Here is a 26926-nt window from a genome sequence, read left to right on the forward strand (position 1 = left end):
TTTAGGCCTTGTTATCACAGATTTCTTTCTATAAGACTTCCTTCAGCTTCCCCTGAAATCATCCATACGCTAATTTAACAAATTCACACAAATCCTAGCTTATATTGACATTATTTTCTCTTTCCTTCTTTTTCTCTTTAGACAATATTCCAACCTTTTCACAGAGCTTTTTTAAACACAACTAGCGTTATCTGACCTTCACTTATATTTTCCAGATATTCCACAAATTTCCCCCAGTCCTCAATGAACCTTTGGTCTTTTAAATATCTAATTTTCCCCGTCAATCTGTCCATCTCCGCGTATTCTAGTAGTTTTGCTCTCCATTCCTCAAGCGTCGGTATGTTCTGTTGTTTCCAATTTTGGGCCAATAGGACCCTTGCGGCCGTTGTTGCATATTGAAAGAATTTACTATCATTGTTCTTTATATCACTTCCTGCTAGGCCTAGCTTCCAGTCGCGCTCCGTCCTCGCCCGACCCCCCCCCGCGGCTGAGACTTGCGCTGAGAGCCAGAGCCAGCGGCGCCCCCTTCCGCCGGGAGACCTTTGCCCGCCCGCCGGCTTCCTCTCGGAGGGTTTTGGGGAGAGCAGGGCGCGGCGAGGCCCCTCGGAGCTCTCCTCCCTCCCAGTCGGCAGAAGCAGCCGCCGCCTGTGGCTGGGCCGAGGGGATGGCGTCGGCGTCGGGGTGCGGAGGCTGCCCGTGCCCGGCCGGGCGTTGGTGGCGGCGTCGGCACTGCTGCAGCGGCTGCTCCTCCTGCGAGCAGTGAGTGGAGCGCAGCGGCAGCGGCAGCGGCAGCGGCGGGGGGCGCGTGCGTGCTAGGGCGCAAGGCTGGCGGTGGCGGCGGGGAGCCCGGCGGAGGAAGGAACTTGTCCCTTCCCTCTGGACTCGCGCCCCCCCAGATGTTGCGCCCGGTGCGGCCGGCACCCCTGGCACCCCCCACGCTACGCCACTGCTTAGCATCATAGTCCAACTCCCCGCAATGAAGGAATCTTTTGCCCAACCTTGGGCTCAAACTCACAGTCCTGAGATTAAGAGTCTTATGCTGAGTTTCATATCAACTTGAGTTATCAATTGCCTTATTATTTCCCTGTATGGGATGAAGTTCTAACACAGCAAAATACTACCAGAAGTTAAAGTGCAGCAGGGTGTGTGTTCCCATCTGTAAATGTGAATCAACCTCTGTTTGGGGTGGCTGTGAGGAACAACATAGTATTTTGAGTCTGGGCTGCCTTGATTACTTTGAATTTGCCTCTATTACTATGGTCTTTTCCTAATAGGCTGCCTTGTGGGAGTCAGGAACTTGCCAAAATTACTTCATGCTTATCAGTGACTGCAAATGCTTTTCTGAACAGTCAGTTTACCTGCAGACCTGGGGCAATCTTCAGCAAATGGATATATTTTGTGAGAAACAGCCAGCTTTTGTACTGAATTTGGAGAGGAGTGGAAAATTTAACTGGAGGTCAGCTAAACTGGTGTGACCTCTTGGACAGGTGTGTGTGTGTAGAATAGGCAGGTTTGCCTCTACTGTGCTCTTCTAATCTTTGTAATTAAAGCAAATATTACAAAGGCATCATGGAAGTCCCTATTGCTTTCTCAGTTGGTGGGAAATAATGCTGGTGTTGCTCCACCTGGAACTTCTTGCTGCTTGCAGAAGTGAGGCAAGCTAGATAGAAGTTTGGTTCAAGCCGCTTCAGAGCCACTCCCATGATTACCAGCAATTACCTGGGTGGACAAGGTGGAGGTGAGGGCCAGGCTATGCAGACTGGGTTAGCTCTGCCAGTGTGTCTGCACAGCCCCGACTCAGCACCACACTGCAATCCCTGCCTAGGTAAGCTGCAGCAATACTGGTGTCGGTAAGGTGGCTCTGCGCCACTAGTGCATGTGACAGAACTGAATGCTACTGGAGTTCTCTTCCACACATTAAAGACAAAAATCCTTGGTCTGAGAGAGGGAATATTTCCAATGGCAGCCAGGACTGTAACTATGCTTGCTGAATGCTTGCTGGCTTTACTAGATTTACAAAAACAAAACCCCGAAAGAAAGAAAAAACATAACCAAAGACTCTGAACAAATTACCTCATGCCTTTTTTCCCTTTTTTCTTTTTACTTCAGGGAAAATCCCTTTCCAACTCCAGATGTGAATGAAGAAGAAGAAAAGAGTCTGCCAAGCCTTCCCACATGTTAGTTCAGACTATCCAGACTACAGCTTCAGAGGAAAGAGGGCAAGCCTAACATCTTTGAGGTAAATGCTTTGCATTATATGTTTAGGTATGTCTTGTATGCGTAAAGGAAGGCACTGTCGCTTTGAAAATTGGAGCTCACTTTCAGACTGGATGCAATGCTCAAGTTTTATTATTATCCCTTCATTCAAAATGGCCGGTTTCCAAGAGAGTTGTCTACATGGGAAGCACCTGCCACATTCTCATTCCTGTCTCTTTTGCCAGTGCTCTTTCTCTCACAAGCATACTGATGTGCTCCTTGAATTCTGGCAGGCAGGTTTTCTTTTAACCTGGCAGATTGAGAAACTGCCATGTTTTGATGGCGTATTCTGAGCAAAGATCTATCTGTGTGCTGTGGGATGATGTCAGCCCCAGCAGCCTCTCTATCAAACGCAGTGGAGACAGTGTAATCTGAGTGCAACGGCTCTATGGTGACACAGACAACTGTCTGAATGTAGAATAGATGAAGCCTTGGCTTTTGTTTGTGCCCATGAAGATGTGGTCCAGATGTTGGGCCTCCTGTAGTCTGATAGAGCTTAACTAAAAATCTGATCGTGAAAGTAATGATTAATTCAGCCTTTAAAGAATCAGCCAAACAAGAAAATACATCTCTGTGGTTTTTTAAATATTTGGCACCAGGCATAGACTTTCATTTTCAATGCAAATTTTAAATGGAGGATAAAGCTGTCACTGGCTATTAATCATGATGTTTATAAGAAGATAAGAGGCAACACGCCTCTGCATACCAGTTTTTGGGTTACAACATTTGCACTCTTGTCCTGTGGGCTTTTCTGGGACACCTGGCTGGCCATTAGATAGTCCTTAGGAACAGCTGTGCTGGGTCAGACCAATGTTCTAAAAATGAGCAGGAACTGCTATCAGGTTTTCTTATGTTTTGAAAGCATTTAGTGAAGTTCCGTCTTTCAGGATTTTTAAGAATGCTGTGAATATTTTCTTTTGCTTAGACTTCATTCGCACCTACTGATAAAGCCAAACCTTAGAGTATATTGTAATGTCATATCCTTCATTGTGTCAACTCTGATTTTATTGGGTGTGTGTGTGTGTGTGTGTGTGTGTATTTTCGTTATTATTTTATGGAAATACGTGTCTTTACACTTTAGGGAAATCAGCCTTGAGGACTTCTTTCTCTTTCACATTCCCCAAAAGTCTTCTTATGTTGTAAATTGTCCCATGATCTTTGGATGAAGGGTGGTCTACAAATCTGATTGATAATAAATAAATAAATAGGTAGACCCCACATGTATTTCAAGAAGGAAGCAGCAGCAGGAGTCATAAAAAATGCTGCCTAAGGGGGTAAGAGAGTCAGGGAAGCAAAAGCACAGACTAGAAAAGGGAGCAAGACTTTTCACACTCTGAAAGGTTAGGTGCTACTAAGGAAAAAATGGACTGGGGCATCTCTATTACAAAGCCCAAACATGTCGTTAAAATTTATATAGCACTTTGGGGCCGAAAGAGAATAGCATAGAAAGATGAGATGAATGAACAACGAATCAATCAAAACAGGATAAAATAGAAAAATCAACACCCACCTCCAGTCACACTGAATTACACATTTGTGATATGCATTTAAAGATCTTAACATGCACACAGCTCCTTAACAATTCCACTCGGGAGCCAGATTAACTCACATCTCCCCCTCCTTTTGCTCACCTTTGAGCCTGCCCTTTCACAACCAGCCAGCCATGGAGAATGCCCTCAACTCCATCATATCAAATGACATCTTAACACAAAGTTGATCAAATTTTCAAATTGGAAGTAAAAATTCAGTATCAATACTTGCATTTTCAACATGAGAATTTTGGGCACATTTTTGTAATATCCCAGAATTGCTTTCTCAGCTGGTCTAAATTTCAGCAGCCACATCTCTCAGCAACGCTAAGAGGTGTTTATACCCTTTTCTTCTATGTTTCCATCAAGTTCCTAATAAACTCAGTTTCTAGTTTCTTGCCCAGGAGGGAATAATTCCAGTCCAGCATTTTACCTCTTTGGATTCTCCCAGATTGCCACATTTTAGTTTTTAGCTTGGGCTTTGGCATGTGATGGAGACTAGGAAGATAATGAAGTGGCTCTGTTGTAGAAGGAATGAAGACACGATGATCATCTCAATGGTGTATGTTCTATATGGCATGAAATGAGTGAGCATGGTGAGTTATCGCAATGTTGAAAACCAGATATCGCCTAGCCCTTATACACATTGTGATTCACAGTATATTGCCAGCTCAAATATGAAACAATTATCACGATGTAAACTTCAAACTGGTTTTGGACGACATATTGTTATATTGCCCAGCCCTAATAGCTATGCACAGTGCTGCTGATTGGTTGGTCCCCGTGATGTCACCAATAAATCTCCCTCTCCATCCCTTCAGCAGTTTTGCATTCTAAATAGAGTTCCCTCTAAATAAACAACTAAGGTGATGGATATGTGCACTCATGCAGCACTTTTAAAAATAACAAAGCCTTCATTAGGGGGTGGAGAGAGATGCGATCCAACAGCTGAGCATGTATTCAGTTGCTGGTATACTTATCTGTCACGTCAGCTGCGAAGCTGGGCTTACCCCTTGAGTAAAACCCCCATGGAGTTTCCATTTTTATCTTAACACCTGTACCCATGAAAGTAATTTAAAGTGTTCTACTGGTACCCTCAAATATCCAAACTCACACAAGTAGGTACAAATCCCCAAATATGCATAGAGTTAAAATTTGCTGTATGTTGTGGTGGACATTTATTTAATAAGCGAATTTACAGTTTGTATGTGAATCTTCCTAACAATGTAACTTACAGTTACATAAAGAAAATAAACAAATCTTGACAAATGTTTTGATGCTTTACAAACAACAGTGCTGTGCTGCCCTCTGATGGATAGTTTCAGGCAAGACAGCCAACTGGGCTTCAATTCAATTCCTTCACTCCACCCTGAAAGGAACATGTTAGGACCTACAGTGGTGCCTCGCAAGACGAAATTAATCCGTTCCGTGAGGCTCTTCGTATAGCGGTTTTTTCGTCTTGCGAAGCAAGCCCATTGACATCTTAGCAGATTAGCGCTATTAGCGGTTTAGCGGCTTTTAGCGGATCAGCTGATAAGCGGCTTAGGGCTTAGGAAAAGGGGGGGGGGAGGGAAAAAACCCCGCAGGAACTCGCAAGACATTTTCGTCTTGCGAAGCAAGCCCATAGGGAAATTTGTTTTGCGAAGCGCCTCCAAAACGGAAAACCCTTTCGTCTAGCGGGTTTTCCGTCTTGTGAGACGTTCGTCTTGCGGGGCACCACTGTATTGGAATGCAGGAATGGTTAAAAATTGTTAATCACACTGTGATTCTGAACCAGGAGTAGGAAGGAATAAATTTCTAAATACCAATAACATTTCCTGAATAGGCAACACCCTACCCCCCCAAATGTTAGTTCCATTTGGGAAGAAATAAACACTTAAGACTTTTTGAAGAAAGAAAACATAATTTATTATGAAGGGCTCTTCAGACAAGTCATGGCCGAAGTGGAGGTGTATCCATATTATTGTTTCGTAAGAACCAATAGCAATGTAAGAATTGCCTAGATGCATCAAAGTCCCACCTATTCCAGCACCTGGAGAGGAATTCAACACAGTGCTAAGCAGATTGTTCTGTGAGCATTTCTGCTTGCCTGATGGAACTGTCTGTCTTCTCCTTCCCCAGCGTGCTGCTCCAGGACTTCTTCCGACCCTCCCCAAAGCCAATTTGGATGCATTGCCCCCCACTGTGCTACCCTAAGTCCTTGAATGGGCTTCCAGTGGTTGGGCTCACCTGGGCTCCAATAGTGGCCATCCAGGGGCACCTGAAAGGCTCAAAATAGGAGTTAAGGTTATGACCATTCCCTGGTTGCTCTTCAGACTCTGGTATGAACCAGAATGATTTCTGCATTCCCACACTGCACTGGCAATTCCATGCCCACCAATATTTTTGTTTGAGTCCATATGTACTAATTGAACTTGAACATGATGGGGATATGCCTATGGATATCAGAAATAATTCAGCATGTGTGCATAACATTGTACTAGGGTGTCCACTTGAATATGTTGTCCATTTGCACAATGGATTCCCACTTGAACACTTATCCCAATGTGCATCCCCATTCTAGCCAACTAGGTATAGAGTAGAGCAAGTGATCATTGTCCTACTTGTCTTCCTTACCACTGAGGACATGCCCTTCTTTTCTTCTTCATCCATTTCAGTTCCTTTCAAAGGGAGGGATCGCCAAAAGGTCAAAATTCCCCAAGTGTGCCTCTGCCACTTTGTTTCAAATAGTCTCAAACCCTGTAGCTCCAAGGCTCTGTTCTTGGAGTTTCAGATGACTTGGGAATCCTATACTGACCTATAGGAAGCTCTTTCCCAAATCCAATTATCATTGCCTTTTTGCTTCATCGTTTCATCACTTCCTATATCCATGTACCTTTCCCACATCTCAATTTTGCCCATTGTGCAATACATGAATTCCTTCTTGGATCTGACATCCATTCATCACTCTCTGTTCTTATCTTTTTTGCAGTGAGGTAGAATGCAATAATCAACATATTCCTATAGATTTTTTTTTTTTTTGGTATCTTCATTTTTTGAACTTATTAAGATACGATGTGGAAATTGTTCAATTTGGTTGTGTACTTTTTGATGCGTTTTATTTGCAGCTTATGACTCTTTTTGTTATATTTGTAATTAATTATTTTCCCACATGTTGTAAGCTGCCTTGAGCATGGATTTAACTATGGAAAGGCAGCATACAAATGAAATGACTGGATGTATGAGTCTGGGGAGAAAAATGAAATTCATTTACCCAAACATGTCTCACTCATAGTGGGGCAATCTGTGTCCTGCTTTTATCTAATGTACAGATGGTATGAGCCCATTCTGAAAGGTATATACTCTAATGAAACATAGTTCAGTATCAGTAATACTTTCATTACTAAGATCTACCACTGCAGTGATGTCAGAATCCCACAGCTTGCAGGGGAAAATCTGTAGTTCCATCTTCAAATCTCAATGCTAATGAAACTGTGCATGCTCAGAGTATTTCGTTTTTTAAAAATCAGAGCTGGAAAATGTAACAAATTATTGTGTTTCATAGATCTTATGTCATTATGCATTGTGCTTTTCTCCATCTCACTGTTACACAAATGCTAATAAAGAAATAAACGTCCATTACTCAAGATTAATAGGTACCGTATTTTTTGCTCCATAGGACGCACTTTTTCCCCTCCAAAAATGAAGGGGAAATGTGTGTGCGTCCTATGGTGCGAATGCAGGCTTTCGCTGAAGCCTGGAGAGCGAGAGGCATCAGTGCGCACCGACCCCTCTCGCTCTCCAGGCTTCAGGAAGCTATCCGCAAGCCTTGCAAGCCCGTCGGGAGTTCCCGCGAGCTCACGAGACTTGCGGGCAGCAGCCTGCAGTCCCAGCGAGTGTCCACAAGCCTTGCGCGCCTGGCGGGAGGTCCCGCCGAGCGCACAAGGCTTGGGGCGGCAGCCTGTTGCCCGAAGCACAGGGAGCCCTCCGGAGGGAGGAGCTCCCGCCGGGCGCGTGAGGCTTGGGGCGTACTTGGGCGAGTGTCTGCAAGCCTCGCGCGCCCGGCGGTAGGTCCCGCCAGGCGTGCGAGGCTTGGGGCGGCAGCCTGTTGCCCAAAGCACAGGGAGCCCTCCGGAGGGCTCCCCGTACTTCGGGCAAGTGTCTGCAAGCCTTGCGCGCCCGTCAGGAGGTCCCGCCAGGCGCGTGAGGCTTGGGGCGGCAGCCTGTTGCCCAAAGCACAGGGAGCCCTCCGGAGGGCTCCCCGTACTTGGGCGAGTGTCTGCAAGCCTTGCACGCCCGGTGGGAGGCTTGGGGCGGCAGAAGGGTCTCCTTCTGTTCCTTCTCCAGGTTCGCTGAAGGGCGATGCCCCTTCTCCCTCTCTGCGCAGCACCTCTCCTGTGAAGGAGGGGCGCTGGGCAGAGAGAGAGAAGGCGCAGTGCTCCTTCAGCGACGCGTCTGTCCTGGCTTCTGCTTTAGCCCTGCGCAGCCTCTTCGTGCAGGGGGAGCCTTCATCCCGCTGCCCTGAAGAGGCTTGGCGCGGTTACCCCAGAAGCCAGAACAGCCACACGGTATCCCAGAAGCCAGATCCCTCTTGCTGTTCTGGCTTCTGGGGTTCAGAATAATTTTTTCTTGTTTTCCGCCTCCCAAAACTAGGTGTGCGCCCTATGGTGCGAAAAATACGGTAAAATAGGTTATTCCCCAGAGTTTTATGGAACAATTTCTCTGCTCAGTTGCAAAGAAACAAAGCCACTCACAGCTTTAAAATTTTTTTAATTATTTGGAGTACTAACAAATGGAACGCTTTAAAAAGTATTTCTGCTTTTGGCCAGACTTTAAATCCACCTCACTGGTGCTTAATGACTAGTATTTGAAGTTACACCACTGCTTCCCTCAAACTGCTAGCAATATCATACACAATATACTTTTCATGTAGAAAATATAATACATATATATGCATATTTCAGATGATATTTTTCCCTCCCTCTCTTGTGGAAAGATGCATTTAACAGTTGCATATAATCACAGACAAAGCCAGTATGCAGCTAACACTATGCTGACATATTTTAAAACCTCAAAAATAAATAATTATATACAAGAGAGGTGGTGCTTTGTCAACAAGATAAACAAAGATTTACAATGGAAAAATAAACAGTATTTGAAAATGTATAAGTGAAATAAGACAGTTTAAGATTACTACATGGTAGTAAAAGCAAAGGATATGCTTAATTTAGTGAAAATATAGGCAAAACCATACATTAATCTGTTGGTCAGACAATACCTAGGACTCAGGAAAATTCTACTGTTTCATCTTATTGAACTAGGGTATTTATTAATTTTAATTCACAAGCATTTCTATTCTCTTATTTTTCCCTTAAAATTTTTTTTCTAAAAGAAATCTCAGACTAAAGCTACTTTCTGGAAGCCATTAAGAAAGGGAGATAATCATATACAAATTTGGCCAATGCTCAGATACAAATTTTTCTTCTCCATGGAGAAGCCATTCAACCCCATTAGATTATTGTCATCAGGAATTATTTCGTTCACATTTTGAGGTGAAACACTTGTCTTAGCTGTTTAATTCTAAATAGGACCTAAACAGTTTCCAATTCAAGTGACTTCCTTGTAACAAAATTCTTATTCTTAAATATATGTGATGCAGTAGAAAAGTGTTGTAATTAACTATACAATATTTGAAATGATATTAAAGGTAAGCACTCAAATTGCTGTTGTACTCCATACCTAGGAATAATAGCAGCATATAATATGAGGGGAAATCTATGATTGGCCACTTGGAGGAACTGCGATCCTATACAAACTTACCTGAAGCGAGTCAAACTGGACTGGTGCTGAACAGTGATAACATTGGGGTTTGGGGGGTTTTCCTCTAATTTTTGTTGCATTTGGCTAGTTCCTTTTTTTAACCCCAAATTTTATCGAAATGATAACTGAAATGTATATATTTACAGTGAATATTACTAGATAATTTCCAAGAATTAAGCATACTGATTCCAGTGGATCTAAGCATGATTGTTACAGCCATGAGTTGTATTTCAAAGCACTTTATAAAAACGTGGGGAAGTAAAAATGTGAATGGTAGTGATGATCAGGAGGATGGTTTGAGTGCTTTGGTAGAAGGAAACAATGAAATAAAAAACATGAATGAGATCACCTCAACTGTGTTGGTGGATTGATACACCTTGGTGCACACAAAGTATGCTCATGTGCAATCCATCTTTTACATTCCATGTGAATATGAGTAAAATGTGTAAATGTGAACAGATTAACAACCGTATGTTCCAATACTCTGCTGTGCACAGAGAGTTGCCCTATCTCTACAGCTCTATTACTTCAGTAGGCGATGGGATAGGGCTGAGGTTCTCTTAATGTTGGAATCATTTGGGAAAGTGTCCATTCATTTTCCAACCAGGAGTTCTCATGTATATAAGGAGCTCGTAGATTAAGGCAAACTATGTGAAAATGTTACATTTTCATCCACTGTAGTAACAGTAAAAATTTACATTTAGTGTTCTGCATGGTATGCAAACCTTCTCATTTGATAATAGATTAGGAAAGGTCATCTATTGTTGGACCAAATTCCTTTTGGTCCAGGACTATGCAAACTTTCAAGTTAGCAAAATTCTTCATTAAGCACCGCTAAAGGCAAAGAAGCACTTCCCCACTTTTGCCATTCACAAAGCTATAAATATGGCCCAGACTTTGCAAGCAAGATTCAGGGTATCTTATCTGAATAGTTTGGCCTTGTGCCTTTAGGCACAAGCATTCATTAATTCACCAATAATAGGCTTTCTCGTAGGGAAAAGATCTCTAGAACACGATGCACTGAACACCCGAGAAGGAATTAAAAATATATATCTATATTCCGTTTAAATAAAAGCAAATTTTAAAAGTCACGAATTTGGGGGTTTTAGGGTGGTCTTAATTTTTGCAAAGATACAGATGGAGTAACATATAACTAATACACCACTGGGGAAAGACAGAAGTTTGACAAATGTCCTGATGCAGAAGTGTCAGTGTGACTATTGTGTAAATGAAGACATTATTCAGATGATGTATTTCCTAAACAAGGACAACTGTTTTTTCCGCTGAAGTTGGTAGACAAACAATAACTGGTTAAAGACTTTGGTATTTTTTCCTCGTTCTGTAATCAAGTCCTTATTCATTCTTAAGCTTCATGCTTTTTGTTGAATTTTGTTGTTCCAGAAATTCAGAACTTTGTGCTGTGGCTCAAGGAGTCTGACATGATGATGTTTTTGTAGAAGTTGTCTGAGTGAGTACTGTAGTATCCCTTCACTTTGTCAATAACCTGATGAACCGGGATGATTGATGTCTGCTCTGTGTCCACTTGGACATATTTTGGTGAATGCTTGTCAAGAAAAACATTGTCTAACAAAAAGGGAGAGAATCCATTAGTCAGTAATGTTATTTTCTAACTGCATAGTTATCCACCCACAGGCAATCCCTTAGTATGAACAGTCATAGATACATTTAACTTCTATATTTTTATTTCTTAAGAAATGTTGTGAATAATATGCCTTTGTGTAGTTTATATTGTAGTATGAATTCACTTCTGTTGTTCATTTTCCACAGCTAGAAAACTAGCTTGAATTTTCAGTTGGACCTAGCTCCTTATTATTTCTGTGCTGATTTATACATGATCTCAGCTTTAATATGAGTGTTGCACTAAATATCCTCCAGTGAACATTTATGGTACAAAAATGAGAGTAAGGGGAGAATTCAGGGACCAATATGCTTTTCCTTCTTTTTTACACGTGCTCACCAGCATTCACTTCTGGGTGCTTCCACGCTAGACATTTAGTGTGGAATTACCATGCTTCAATCACTCACTTTTTACAGAGCATCTACACAAAGCAGCCACCCAGTCACTATCATCCTGCGATTCTTTTGTCTTTTCTCAGACCTCAGAAAACCTCAGCATTTTTCAAACTGCAAAGTAACTCCATCTCCATAGGAGCAGATGCACTTGGTGCTACTCTTTTTTCCGGTGTAGGGTTTTGACATGCACAGCGATCAGTATCAGATACTGTAGATGAACCTATCACAATTCAACTCGTATTTACTATAACCTTTGCAGTGTGTGGCATTTTATCACTCTGTTTGCTATAACACTATCATGCATACTAATTGTGGTGGTGACTGGAAGGTTTTGTTGTTGTTTTAAGTATTTTAACACTCTTGAAGTAATGTTTTCAAAATTATACCCAAGAAAACATTTAAAACTAGATTAGCAAAATATGAGCTAAAAAGGTACCTACTGCAAAGGCTGTAGTGAATGTGTACTGAACTTCAAATGGCACCTGAGGTAATCTGCCCCTCCTGTTTCTCCACCCACAGCAGCCATGTCATGCTCACTGGTGTGGACAGAACAGTGAGAAGTTCACATACAAGAAGTGCGACATTCCTGGGAGTGTGGCAAGTCAATTGCAATTCCAAGTGTAGCTTACTACAGAAGTGATTGGGTAGTGCCAGCTACCCTCTCAGCTGCTACTTCAGCCCAATTCCCCCCTCTTCTTGTTCCTGGAATTGTGATCCCAGCCAGCTGGGGCTCACATTGTTAATGCAGTGATGCCACATAATTAGATTTGGCAACACAAAGACAGTTCAGAAAGAGGAAAATGCTATTACTTTTAGTCCAACCTAACTTTCTCTAGATTGTACTCTAATGGATGGGGAATGGTAGACATTCAGACTTTACTGGGCTCCAACTCCCATGAGCTCTGGTCACCAAGCTAATTAGGGATCAGTGGTGCTGTAGTCCAGCAACTGCAGGTGGGTCACAGGTTCCCCAGTCTGGTATAAGGGCCTTATTGTTAATTTAAATTGGAACGGAGGGATAATCCTTGTTTTCTGTTCCTTTGTGAATGCAGACTGCGCATCTCCACTGAAATGAATTCCAGACTTTCAGCTGCTCTGTGGACATGTACTGCCTGCAGGTTTACAGGTGAGGATGAGACTACATGCTAAGGTAGATTTGCATCTGCCACTGAAAATTGTAGCCGAGTGTGAAAGTTCACTGCTGAAATTTGCAGCATCATAAATCTTGTGTTGTTACATTGTGATGATGTGTGTTATTGTAATCTATGCATTAATAGGTGTCAGTGAAAAGCACACATCAAGACTCAGAGACACCAACGTCTAAAAAAGAGGTGCCTATGTCATAACATCATGACTAGGGATTCTTATGGAATTTGTTCAGTACTTGCGGATTCTAACAGGAATCAAACTGATCCTGCCCCATCCAGAATAAAGAGTGGATCAGAATTTAGTTTTTTCACTGGCTTCTGTGCTTCCTGAATGTTCTGACACAGTCATCAATTAGAAAATGCATCAAAATGCTTTTAACATGTTTGTGGGAATTTAAATGCACATGTTTACATCTATTTCATTTAAACTGAAGATTAAAGTGACAGAATAAAATTATGGGTGAACAGGGGCAGAACTGATTCAGACCAGGAACAGACTGCTTTATCCATCCTAAGTCATGACAATCATGATAAATGATATTGTGTGAATATTGGATGCTATTTTAGGCAGCACAGTGTCTCCCTTTCTATGGCTTTAACAGGCAAACTGCTTTGAGGTTTTAATACAACCAAGCAGTATATAAATGCTGCAAATAAACTAAACAAACATTTTAAATAAATAAATAATTGGTTGTTAATCTTGTTATTCCATCATAATCAGTATCACCCTGAGTTTGTACTGAATAAAATCACTTCCAACCACTGAAGCTTGTACACACTCTAGAACAATATTTGTATGATTCAGACATTAACAGCAGGCTAAAAATTATGCTGGTAAAGCTTTGCTGGGCTGACTTTGACCATTAGGTGGAGCTCAAGTAATGAGCAATCATTTCCATAGTTTGGAGCATATTATATTTATGAACAATTAGCAAATAAGACCAAACTGTAATTACTTTATATGACCTAGAATAAGGCTTTTGAAACAGTTGCTATTTTTTTTTTACTATTAACAGCTTTTGAAATAATTTCTTCATGAAAAAAGGTTATCATACTTTATATTGACAAGAAAACACTTTCAGTTCTGCTTGCTATGACAAGCAATACTCTAGATGAGGCAAACCAGTCACTAGATATAAAACAAAAGGTAAAAGCAGTTCTCAAAAGAATGTATATAATGATCCCAAATTATAATGAAGGGAGTTTAAGACAGGAATTACTTTGATCTGGAAGTGAAGAAAAATAGGTTGCAAAGATTTTTTTTAATCTCATAGAAAGAAGAACAAGCATGCCACAGCATATCAGAGTGAATTTTTTTAAAAAAGCAGGCAAGTATGTTCAGTGATGCATAGCAGACAAACCTTTCCCCTCTGCAAACATTCAAATAGTGCTAGGTCTCCTAGCTTATGATTTGATCTGGATTTCTCTCTATTGCTTTTGAAAAGGCTTGAGGATGACATTTCATTTCACATTATTTGTGTTTGTTAAATATATTTGTTTATTAAACATACAAGTATGATATATAACTATGTGAGCATTTTTTTAAAAAATCAACAAAAAATGTAAAACTGGTCATGACCTTTAACAGAGAAAATGGGACGTTTAAGAAAGAAACTGTTTGTAACTGGAGCATCTCTTAATATTTAACTAAATGGCCACATGATCCATACGGAACTTTTAAAATCATTTTATTATTATGTATCAATACCTAATCAATACCTGTTGAACCTACTTAAACACAACAATTTAACCAATTATAATCAAAAATTGCTTCAGTTAACTGAAAACTTGAAAATGGATAGAAAAAACTCAGTACTAGATAATACAATAGAGTAATTTCTTTTTCAATTACATATATGTGTTTAATAGTACCTTTTTCTCTTGGCTTCCATAACCTACTAAAATTTGTATTTTGAGTTTTAAAAAACCTGTAGCAGAACTTTCTGAGAAAAGAATCTGTGTAGTGTGACGTACCATCTATGGCACAAATATAAGTCATCAGCTGTGTTGTTGCTTAAAGAAAATATATGGAATATAAAATAGTATTGAACCTGATTTCAGCCACCTGGTAAGTATATTTACATTTACAAGCAGATTTACATTTGATAGCTAACCAGTATGTGAAGCGTTCTTGTGTCTTGAATCACTGGCAATCAGAATTAATGACAGAAGAAGTTGCATAATTTAAAATGAAGCAGTATGTATGATTAGCAAGTCTTTTGTGCCATGAGTTGGAACTTCATGCAAGTGTCCTCACACCAGCTTTTGAAAATCATGCATTCAGCCAAAGTGATGCACACTGTACCTTGAATATTCCACCTCTGATGGAGAAATGTTCTTAGAAGACATTATCTATACCATAAACATATGAGTTTCGGAGTCAATTCCAGGGAACAATAACCAGTATAAATAACTGCTGTGGAAATATACATCTACTATAACATTCATTAGAAATCAAAGATGAGCTTAAAGCGCTAAACTGGACTGCTGCACAAAGAGGTAATAACTAGGTTCAGATGGGATGAATAAATATAAGAACAAACAGCAAATTACAAAAGCAGCACATAAAATGAAACATAAGACATTAAGCATTAATGGGACCCCTGACCGTTAAGTCCAGTCGCGGATGACTCTGGGGTTGCAGCGCTCATCTCACTTTACTGGCCGAGGGAGCCGGCATTTGTCTGCAGACAGCTTCTATGCCATGTGGCCAGAATGACTAAGCTGCTTCTGGCGAACCAGAGCAGTGCATGGAAACGCCGTTTACCTTCCCGCCGGAGCGGTACCTATTTATCTACTTGCACTTGACGTGCTTTCGGACTGCTAGGTTGGCAGGAGCAGGGACTGAGCAACAGGAGCTCACCCCATCATGGGGATTCGAACCACCAACCTTCTGATCGGCAAGCCCTAGGCTCTGTGGTTTAGACCACAGCGCCACTGCGTTGCCCACAGAGTGACTAACTTGTGTAGCTCCAACTCCCATCAGTCACAGTCAACATGGTTAATGGTCAGGAATGATGGGAGTTGGGAGTCCAGCAACATGAGGAAGGCCAAAGGTTAGACACTCTGGCCTACTGCCTAGTCAAAGAACACATCTAACACATGATTTAGTATATTGTGCCTAGGAGCTTTGGATTCGTGATAATCCATAGATAAGACAGATATAGTGATTCTTAAATGATAAACATGGTTTTAAACAAACCACCACTATGTGGTAATATGGCAATGATTGTGGCTTTTGCACTCTGGCAGAGAAAGCTCTAATGAGCTCTGTAACGAAATAACATCTCATATATTAAACACAAAGTGATAAGCAAGAAAGTAAAAGGAGCAATTAGTAATGCTCCACTGAAGAAGCCATTGACATCACATCTTGTTTTGTTATGTTTTAGTTAAGCCTCAGTTCTTGGAAACCTTAAAGGTAAATAACATAATTAGTACCAAAAAGGCCTGGGTGGTCTCATCTTTGCACAATTGAGGCTAGACTGCATCAGAGGTGCTTTAGTTACAATGGTGTGAAGAACACCAGCTAAAATTTAATGAAAGGCAAGAGGATACTCGTAGGTTTCCCACATCACTTTCAGAAATCAATTCCTCTTCAGCGAGATGTCACTCCCAGCCCTGGCACTTAATTTTCTGCTTTAGGCAGAATTTAGCTGCAAAAAAACTATATTGCAATATTCTATCTTACAAATAATACCTAGAATATTTAACATAGTTGTATCCAAGTACTCGGTAAATACTATCTAGTCTTTCTAACTTCTATGCAGCTTACTATTCATGCTATTCAACTTGCCAGGAAGGTGCTTGTTACGGGAGTCAGAGCCGATGCATATACAAAGGCCAGACTACCTTTATGCCACTACCCTGATGCGAAAACAGGTGGAAAGACCTTTGTGTGGAATGCCTTGACATACTGGCACATTGTGATTTTTTTAAACAAACTTTTTGTATAGGGAGCATGAAATCAAATTGTTCCAGGAGAACGGGCCTTTTCTACAATGGCTCCCTGCTTGTGGCTCCCAGGGAGGCTCACCTGGTGCCTTCGTTACACATCTTTAGGCAGCAAGCAAAAACATTCCCCTTCTTATAAGCCTTTGGCTAATTAAAAAAATCTATGGCCCATTAAACTGTAGGAGGGGTAATTTCTTTTGTCTGTTACCGTGTTGTGTTTTTTTATGTTGTAAACTGGCCTGTGATCCTTGGATGAAGGAAGATATAGAAATTTAATAATAATAAAAAATGATAAATAAAGAGAGGACTTTGCAGAGGCCCGTGCAGCAAAAAGAGGCCTGTGCAGCATCTGTGGTCCCAGAGTTCTTGAAAAATATGGTCCATAGACTGCTTATACAGGTAGTTCTCGGAAAGATTTAGGTGGATGCCTATAATTTCTGACACATGTGAGTAAATGAACAATGTGGGCTGGCAAAGGCTACCACTGGGGTGGGAATTATCCCAATTTGAGGCAATTTTTTTCTTTCCTTTGCAGCCCCAGCCCACATCCTACATTGTTCAAGAGGGCTCCTACCCCCCCCCCAGGCTTTTCAGGGGCTACAGAGGAAAGAGGAGGTAATGGAATAAGCTATCTTATCTAAGGCTCCATGCCAAATTAAATCAAATGATCATAGGATCTCAGAATGAATTGCTGCAGTTTAAAGACTTACATTTCCTTTTACATGACTCACCAGAATGGCTGCTCCTTTGTAGGTATGTATTGGATGTAGATTTTGATTTAGAAGTCAGGTAAGTTGAGTTAGAACCAATGGAACTGGAAGATAAGGACTTCCCCAGATTATCGGAGCTCTTCTTAATTATATTAGTTGCTGTTTTACTCCAGTCTGAAATGAAATGAAAAAAATGTAAGCTGTCTGTAAGAGTATTTCAACTTAAAATAATTCAGGCCCTACAGATAAAGAAAGCACCAGTCACTTTCACTTCTTCCTTGTGTGCTTATTTGTAGCATGCAAAGTAGGAACTCATGCATCTCCCATGGGATGAGATGTAGAACTTCCACCTGTGAAAGGATATGCCCAAGACCTAGCCTTGCACATTACACTGAATGCATGAGTGGCCTGTACTTACCCTATCATCACTTTTATAATGCCACTAATACAACATACCATAATACAACACCCTGCATAACTTACATACTGTTGCACATCACCCCAACCTCAGAGCGGTGCAAGATTACAAGGGTTCCAAGCACTTACCCAGGGTTTGTGTTTCCTTTTGGGAATAAGGCACAGCACAGACTGTGGTGTCTTTATGATATTTGGTTTATGTGTGTATATGTGTAAATAACATATATACAACCTCAGTCTACGATGAAGGGCTTCGCAGACATCCAACTTTGTGCCCTGACTGCTGTTTTACTCCTCCGGTCACATTACTCCTACCTCTAACCTCTCTAAGCTCTGGCTTTATCTGTTGAGGGAGAAAGACCTCACCTATTTGCCGTCTCACACCGAGTCCCTTTTGATCCTTTGTTGTCTTAATGACTCATCAACCAGGCTATCACCTCAACACAGAATCTTGACCTAGCTTAATTAGCTTTCACACTTGCTGATTCCAGGGGATTAGAAGTGTCTAAAGTAAAGGTAAAGGGACCCCTGACCATTAGGTCCAGTCATGACCGACTTTGGGCTTGCGGCACTCATCTCGCTTTATTGGTCTAGGGAGCCGGCGTACAGCTTCTGGGTCATGTGGCCAGCATGACTAAGTCGCTTCTGGCGAACCAGAGCAGTGCACAGAAACACCGTTTACCTTCCCGCAGGAGCAGTACCTATTTATCTACTTGCACTTTGACGTGCTTTTGAACTGCTAGGTGGGCAGGAGCTGGGACCGAGTAACGGGAGCTCACCCCGTCACAGGGATTCGAACCGCCGACCTTCTTATCGGCAAGTCCTAGGCTCTGTAGTTTAACCCACAGTGCCACCCATGTCCCCTAGAAGTGTCTAGCACATAGCTTAATACACATGGGTCTGGCACAAAGAAACTAACACTAACTGGGTCCATAAACTTAGGATGCCTGACTTCCATAAACTCATAACATTACTAATATAATACACTGGCAAAGTTTACTCTACTGCAGGATAATAGAATCAGAGCTTTATGAAAAATAATGGAGGGAAAGGGAGCAATGCCAAAAGATCAAAGGAAGCAAATAATAGTTATGGAACAACCTGTCCAGGCTATCTCCCCTGGCACCATTGCTATGGTCTTTTTCAGCATCAGGTCAAGGCCTTGTTATTTACCCAGGCCTTAAAAAAAATTGTGCTTTAATCTGAGACTCTCAAACTTATGATTCATGGTTTATTGTATACCTGCCAGAGAAACCAATTTAAATGCTGCCTTTACTGTTTTATATTGCATTTTTAATATAGTACTTTATTCTTTTAATTTTTGTGAGTGTGTGTTATTGGGCAGCTAAGTAAGTGAACAAGTAAAGAAATAAATGTGGCAAAGCCTCAAAAAGGTGCTGAAAGATCAATCTTGGTGAACAGTAATAATCTTAATGGGAGAAAAATGTCCAACAAGTTTTAGTTGATAGGAAAATCTTAAATGGGAAAAGGCTGTTGTTCTCAGTACAACATCTTTCTGCCTCTTCTATTCTTATTTTTATGAAAAAGAAGCCAAAGGCAAACACAAGGTCTCATAGTGAACTTAATAGTTGGGCGTATTTTACTGTTTATGATGAATATTTGTAGACTTCAACCAGATATATGCATTCACTTTATAAGGACACTTTGTAGCCAAATTACATTTTCAACTCTTATTACACAAGCCCATACTAAAGGATATGGGAGATTTTGGTAAAAAAAACAAAGAACTATTCCAAGATCCTTTATGTGTGTCTGATTCATAAGCCACACTCTTTGTTTTGCCAGCATTCAAACATGCAAAAGAAGCTATTTAACTACACAAAAGCAAGTCTGAGAAAAATCTCCATCTGCCTCAAGATTCAAGCAGGATAGAAAGCATGAATGTTTCTCATTTTGGGCACAGTGGGCAGGCTCAGAGTATTTAAACATTTCCAGTCTTGGGAACATAGCCACTGACTTCCCTGAATTGTATGAGGACACAAAAAGCATATTCTAAGCCACGTGGTCAGTTTTTTGGAAGTCCAGGCCATATAGAAGAAGTGGCACAGATTCATGCAGAGCCTCCTGGTACTACTATTACAGTGGATCATTTTAACTTTTCTTATTCCTAAAAAAAATATAACCCATTCCAGGAATTATTTACGACATAGTTCTAGTAGAACTGGGCTTAATTAAATAGCAAAAGGATGACTGCTGGACAAAAGGAGGAATTTCTGCATTTTCCACGCAATCACCCAATGAGAATATTGTTACAGGCTTAAAAGATAGACTCAGAATTAACCCAGTGACAATGAAGACAACATCAGCAAAGTGTTTGATCCTTTCAGCTTTAACTCTCTAACAATACCCAGAAAGATTACAATAAAAAAACACCAAAAATCTGGGGGGGGGGGAGGGGGAAATCAGACTATACATTTTTTAAACTGTTTTCAGTGTTGTGTTTTATGGTTGTAACCTGCCCTGGGATGTTATGGTGAAAGGCTGGTAATAAACAAGCAAACCCACCATATACAGTGGTACCTCGGGTTACAGATGCTTCAGGTTACAGACGCTTCAGGTTACAGACTCCGCTAACCCAGAAATAGTACCTCGGGTTAAGAACTTTGCTTCAGGATGAGAACAGAAATGGCGCGGCGGCAGCAGTGGGAGGCCCCATTAGCTAAAGTGGTGCTTCAGGTTAAGAACAGTTTTAGGTTAAGAACAGCCCTCCAGAACAAATTAAGTTCCTAACCCAAGGTACCACTGTATACTGGGTAATTAGTCAATTGCCTCCACTTATGCTTCTAAGTGAGGTTAACACAATGCCTTGCTAGCGTTGAGTATATCTGTGTCTGGTCATTACCAGGATGGGAGACCTCATGAAAAACCATTGTAAGCAGCTTATTTACCTGAGTTGTCTGCAAGCCTGAATCTACCGCAACAGAGATGCCGTCTCCACTGTTTCTGGACGTTTTCTTTCATGGCACAATGGAATATAAATATAAATAACCCTGAAATCAGAGTGAAAAGAATTAAATAATTTAACACTCATAACAATTGTCAGATAGAGACAGCACTTTACAGAGAATGATTTTCTGTTGTTGTTGTTTTGTTTTTTGCTGTTGTGATTTGAGGACCCGATCCCCGCTTCGGGAATAAAGACACGTGGACATAGTATGTAAGGTTAATGGGTAAGGAAAAGGCCACTGATTACAGCATGTGACAAGGTATTGGCTTAGGCATTGGACCACGGAACATTAGACTCCACCCACTCGAAGAGGGGTGAGTCTGAGGAGGGGTTAACCACCAGGAGGGGAGCCTGTTGATGCTAATGCAACTATAGGCTCTCTCCTGATGTCACCGAGGGTCGCCCCCCGCCACACGGGCATTGGACAGGATCCACGACCGCTGGATTCCTTTAGCGGAATACCCAAAATTGTCGGGGAAGGCGATGGCCACACCTTGCCCCCCGAAACACCAACAACACATTCCAATGCCTAACCTCCAAATACCACGAAATACCAAGAGGCCGGGCCAATTTAGCCAATTGGAAAAAACTCCTACCAGGCCCCCTGGTTAAACAGGGCGACCAACCAGAGGTCCAAAGCAAAGTCTCAGGAAAAGCTAATCTAAAGGGAGTGGAGGGTGGGTGACTCAAAGAAAATGTGTGTGCAATGGCGGGGATGGCTGGCGTGGCTGCATTTGAATGGCAAGCATTTGAACGGCAAGCTATAGGCAAGCTACGCCCCCGCCAAGCTTCCCTATTGGATGCCCAACTGGGGAGGGGCGTGGCGCGCCAGCCCTGGAGTCGAAGCAGGGGGCGGAGCGCCCCCTGCATGACGCGGGAATCGTCTCCCGCTCACAACCCCTCACCTCCGGGAGTAGGAGAGGCTTTGTTGGACACTACAAATAATTTCCCAATGCTTTACTGTATTTCTAAGAAATATGGCAGCATGAAGCCTCTAGTTCTAATATATAGATGTTTGCTTCCTTTAGGTTCATCCAACACATGGGCTGGGGTTTCATAGTGAGCAGACTGGTTAATAAGGTCAAATGATGGGTACATTTCACAGCAGCACATAATTTAAAAAATTAGCATCTTATTTTGTGCAGGATAACTTTATTCAGGATACCAACAAATATAATGTCCTTTCTTATCTGAATTTCAAGTTTTAAACACTTGCCTATTATTTCTGTTATTTGTATATTATTGCCGAGATAGTGGAAAATTTCAATAACTTATTGATTTAAAAAATCTACCATGTACTGCTGCAAAGGCATAGGTGGGCAACAACAAAGGTCCAATGTAGGGTGTCTGCATACACAAGTCCTCATTTGGAGAAGCAATAAAACTTGGAGACATTGCAGACATCTTTGACACTACTACAGATCTGAATTGAGAGCAACGGATCCATTGGGTCTCACAGGGACTACAGCTTTTAACCTGTTGCATGAAGTGACTTTTTAAAGCTCTGGATGCTCACTTGGCTCACAAATGCCACCAGAGGAGAGATAATCTGTATACTCCTATGAAAAGCCTCTGCAAGAGACACATTTTGTAAAGAAATCCCTTCACCCTTATTAATTGTCAGGCTGTATCTCACTGAGTCCTCTGGCTGGGAAGAATCAGTATCTTGAGCTTCACAGATTAGGTAGAAGCTGCTTGGCTGTAAATTATCAGCGGAGCCTGTTTCTGTCTCTTCTGCCATGGCAAATACCAGGCGTCGCTTAACCAGCTTTGTTTTGGTCAAAAGGAAAACTGCAATTTAGTGGCAAAAGGGCTCCTAATTTCTCTACGGGGGAGTGGAAGTGAAATTATCAGAATATATGTTTTATAAAGGGGAGATTAATATAATTTGATTTATCTTTGCATGACAGCACTGAAAAGAGTATGGGAAGAAAACTGCATAATAAAAACAGGAAATAAAAAGGATTGTATTGTTTACTTAATTTGAGGGTGCCATGCCCCAACCTCACAAAACCGTAGAGTAAGATTTGTACAGTATTCAGATTGTTATGCAAGCATATTAATGAGTGTTTTCTAACAGGTATCTTACCTGTGCATTTATGAGAGAAACAGCCAAGATAACTCTGCTGAGCTAGTACCTAGTTAGGTTTGGACATATTAGCAAGTACATTAGTACAATGTTAAAAGCATATGGTGGTGTGCTAGCCTACTAGATATGCATAGCAGCATAATTGTTTAAGAGTTGCATACCTATGATATAGTGGCATCTTTTAACAATATCACAGTATAAATGTCACTACTAAAAAAGTATCAAGAATGAATAATTCCAGTTCTTGTTTACTTTAAGTCAGTGGTGTCCAAAAATTTTTCAAAGAGGGCCAGATGTGATGAAGTGAAGGGCCGTGAGGGCCAACCAAAGTTGTTAACATTTTTTAGGATTGAAGTTATTGAGGTTTTTTTAGGGTTGAAGTTGAGGTTTTTTTTAGGATTAAACCAACCGGTAGACAAGATTAGGCCCCCAAAACAGACTTGGGGCATGCCTGCTTTAAGTCATTCTAACCAGCTGAATACACTAATACACACTAATACACTAATACACACTGCTAGGATGATCTGTTAAACTGGAAACATATTTCTCCCTAAGAGCATTGGATTCTTTGGGAAGGCTGTAAATGTTGAATTTGTTTTGGAGCTACCATTGGATTTCCAGTGTACATCCTCTAATAATTCTGTTGAGCTTTGGACTGGAACCCAGATTCCGTCACCCTTCTCCATAAACACTCCATGAGCACCTCCATTAAAGTCAAGCCTCTGGGTAGCTCTGATGAATAATTTTTGGCCTGTGGCTTTCTTTGAATGCAATATGTTTTGCAGATCAGTCTTTTTAGGAGGAAAAACCGCCTGATGATTCAATAAAATGATGCATGATGTATGTAAGCTCTTGTCTCAGATATCAGAATTGTTTCTGCGTGACAATAACCTCGATACTAAATATGGTACATATTCAAAACTGAATAAAAAGAAAAGAAACGACATGTAGTGAAATCAGTTTCTTGGTTACACATGTTAGGGAACAAGCACAAGAAAGGCGAGCTCATACAATGGGGATAGAACAGGAGAAACAGCTGAAATGTGGGATTTTGAAAATTATTTTTTTGAATAAATAACCTCCTCAGGAAGCTTAGTATTGGTTTCATGAGTAGACTAGAGATTGTGGTACCCCCTCAGTCTCTCTCCTCCATCTAGGCAAGCAAGAGGAATTATATATACACATTCCAACTGGGCAAAGGCATTTAATAAGGGCATGCAGCAAGGCCAGTGGGGGACATGGTCAGGGGAGTGGTGTGTGGCCTAAGCAGTCAAACAGAGAGGGCTTTTTATATCCACCATCTCTAGGTTGTTATTAATTTCGTTTTGTTTTTGCCAAGTAGAGCTCCACTTACCTTGCAAGGAGTTGAAAATACAGAAGAGGTACACGAAGGGCAGATATAATGGCCCCCAGGCAAAGAAAGCGAAGCCCCAGGTCATGCCTAGTAGGAAGGTCAAGCTAACCACACTACGGAGGTTCCTCAGAATCTCTTCCCGCATAGTCCGATTGCTTCGCTTTCCATTTCTCCCGCAGATTTGCATCATCACCACAACAAACATGGCAATGTTCATGAGAAACATGATTCCAAAGTAGCCAACGCAGGTCACATAAAACACACTAGTGTTCTTTATCCAGCAGCTGTAAAGAAATAAACTGTTGTTACGATACTGCTGTTACAAAACTGGTTGTCTATTTTACTTTTGTCACTATGGGCTGATCCATACATCACTCATGTGGTGTGGTCACTGCTTCCTCATGGCTGGATCCTCAGGTTGGTGGAGCTTTCAGAAGTAATTTCTTTATTCACCTGTTCCATGTGTTTTCTGTATGCAGATATGACTGCTACAGCATGAGACCCAACCACCTAGAAGCAGTGAGCACACTGCAGTGGCAACATGAATTGGACATGAGATGAAAAACAGCCTGTTCTGGACAGTTACACTGGAATGGTCAATCAAATTGTAAATAAAGGATCACACATTTTCTGATGGCTTGAAATTAGCCCAGTGAAATTCAGCATTACAGCTAAAATCACCTCCAGCTTCATTACAACACCCGTGTGAAATGTTAAGTGCTTCTCACATGTTCAGCCTGTGCACATGAGAGCAAAAAGGTGCATGGGGGGGAGGGGGGGAGAGAGAGAAAGAGTGTGCAACATTCCCATTCCCTCTACTTCTGATGTTCACCAGTGTAGTACAGAAGCCTAAAGGGAACTTCTAAGCATCTGTTGATCTGCAGGAGTTGTGTGTGTGTGTGTGTGTGTGTGTGCGCGCGCGTGTGTGTGTGTGCGCACGCATGCACTAAATTCAAGGGGGTCATATCAGTGTCTAAAGCCCTAAATGACTTAGGCCCCAAACATCATCTCTTGGGCGTTAAAATTGGCAGAGGAGGCCCTACTGGCAGTTCCACTGTCCTCATAATTCAGATTGGGGGCAGATGGTGGCCTGAGAGGAAATCCTTTGTGGTAGCCACTAAGCTGCAGAGTTCCCTCCCCACAAACGTATGTCTGGCACCTTCGTTTTAGTTTTCTGCTGAAGACATAACCCTTTACCCTGGCCTTTATCACCTGATATATAGATATAAATATAGATATAGATATAATCATCCACACTACTCTCTTGACTGTTATTTGTTTTAACTGATTTTAATATTGTATTTTTAAACTGTAACACGCCCTGGGACCTCATTGTTAAAGGGCAGATAAGAAATCTAATTACCGTATTTTGTGCCCATAGGACGCACCTAGTTTTTTGGGAGGGAAATAAAGGAAAAAACATTTATTCCCCCCCCCAAGCCGCGAATATCTGCCCGAAGCGCGGGGCACTCTGCTCAGCGCGCTCCGCGTTCCGGGCAGCAGGCTGCGGATGTCTGCCCGAAGCGTGGGGCGCTCTGCTTCAGCACGCCCTGCGCTCCGGGCAAGCAGGCTGCTATCCGCAGCCTAGGGAGCCCTGCGGGAACATGGAGGTCTAAGCATGTATTGGAGTCCTACATTGTACCCACTTTATGTAAAATACTTACAAGTCATATACAAAATACTTACAAGTCATCTCCACCTTGCCCCTTAGTATTTTTGCCATACAGATCTTTGTTGTAAATACTATTTGCATTTGTGTTTGTGACTGCTAGAACAATTATTATGACCACCGCAGGTAAGCCTGTAACAAAAGGAAACATAACAGTATAACTTTAAAGAATACAAGAACTGCCATACTAGGTCATAGTACCAATTAAATTCTATTTGTAATGCTGTTTTATATCTCTGTTTATGCCCATTTAGAGCACTGTCAGCATTCAATGATGTATCTCAAAATTTTCAGGCATTCATCCAATTTCATACATTTATCATAACAGCAATGTTTTACTATAACAGCTTAATATGAACTCTAATTCACTAGCGGTAAGCAGAAGTCTACCAAAAGGTAATGCATCACTTAGCGATCATTGTAGTGTAGTACAAATCAATCTTAGTTAATTGTTTCTGTCCAACTTAGTACAATTGAATATGAGAGAATGAGCTAAATGAAAGGACGTAATTTTTTTGCCATGCTGTTCCAATAGGTAGCTTCAGTGTGTTACTCTAATTATATGAGATACGGTGACTACTATGTGCAATTCACTAGAGAAAGACAAGTGCCTACCTAGGCAAATTTTAAAAATGCAGTATACCCAAAGATGTCATGGACTTTGAAGAAGCACGAACTCAGGAATCCTCACCATGATCAACTCCCGCCCATAAACCTATGTCCCCACTGTGGAAGACACGTGGATCCAGAATTGGCCTCCACAGTCACTTACAGACACACCATTAAGACAGTGTTCATGGAAGACAATCTTACTCGGCCATGAGCAATCACCAAAGAAAGACAAGTGTTTACCAAAAGGTAACTGTTGTAAAGTGGGGAAAGTTGGCAGCTGTATGTAAAATATTCAGGATATTAATATCAAAGGAATACTGAATATGCAGAAACCACTACTTCGTCTGTGGGTGGCCCTGGACCCATTTCTATGTTACACTGACAGAT

At 41.5% G+C, this 26926-nt stretch overlaps 2 protein-coding genes across 7 annotated transcripts in view; one reads left to right on the plus strand and one right to left on the minus strand.

Moving 5' to 3' along the window:
* The first annotated feature begins 1768 nt into the window (after positions 1–1768).
* LOC307213223 (uncharacterized protein) lies at positions 1769–20247 on the plus strand. Of its 3 annotated transcripts, XM_079970989.1 has the most exons (5): positions 1769–1825; positions 2110–2239; positions 12671–12744; positions 17256–17335; positions 19654–20247. In XM_079970989.1, exons 2-5 carry the CDS (start codon positions 2139–2141, stop codon positions 19738–19740), a joined length of 342 nt encoding a protein of 113 aa, XP_079827115.1. In that variant the 5' UTR covers positions 1769–1825; positions 2110–2138; the 3' UTR covers positions 19741–20247. The 3 variants fall into 3 exon arrangements, 1 of the variants encoding a protein (XP_079827115.1); XR_013837443.1 differs by lacking the exons at positions 1769–1825; positions 17256–17335; positions 19654–20247 and adding an exon at positions 14041–14251 and having other exon boundaries at positions 2114–2239; XR_013837444.1 differs by lacking the exons at positions 1769–1825; positions 2110–2239; positions 17256–17335; positions 19654–20247 and adding an exon at positions 14041–14251 and having other exon boundaries at positions 11175–12744.
* The window catches only part of ADGRG6 (adhesion G protein-coupled receptor G6), a 103168-nt gene continuing 84756 nt past the window's right edge, over positions 8515–26926 (minus strand). For 3 of the 4 annotated variants that reach the window (XM_079970942.1, XM_079970940.1, XM_079970941.1), the window contains 5 exons: positions 25945–26059; positions 24259–24542; positions 20757–20858; positions 17452–17604; positions 8515–11168 (listed from right to left, as the gene is read on the minus strand). In XM_079970942.1, the coding sequence (XP_079827068.1) occupies positions 10990–11168; positions 17452–17604; positions 20757–20858; positions 24259–24542; positions 25945–26059 (833 nt within the window). In that variant the 3' untranslated portion in view covers positions 8515–10989. Of the gene's footprint in view, positions 11169–15071; positions 15119–17451; positions 17605–20756; positions 20859–24258; positions 24543–25944; positions 26060–26926 lie in introns of all 4 variants that reach the window. The other variant, XM_079970943.1, reaches the window with a different exon arrangement.

This window comes from Podarcis cretensis (genome assembly GCF_951804945.1).
Source record: "Podarcis cretensis genome assembly, chromosome: 3".
Taxonomy (NCBI): Eukaryota; Metazoa; Chordata; class Lepidosauria; order Squamata; family Lacertidae; genus Podarcis; species Podarcis cretensis.

Coding starts and splice junctions, on each gene's coding strand:
- LOC307213223 (XM_079970989.1), top strand. CDS start 2,139: ATGAAGAAGAAGAAAAGAGTCTGCCAAGCCTTCCCACATGTTAGTTCA. Junction 12,745..17,255: donor TACTGCCTGCAGGTTTACAG/GTGAGGATGAGA, acceptor TTTCCTTTGCAG/CCCCAGCCCACATCCTACAT. Junction 17,336..19,653: donor GGCTACAGAGGAAAGAGGAG/GTAATGGAATAA, acceptor TTGTTTTGCCAG/CATTCAAACATGCAAAAGAA.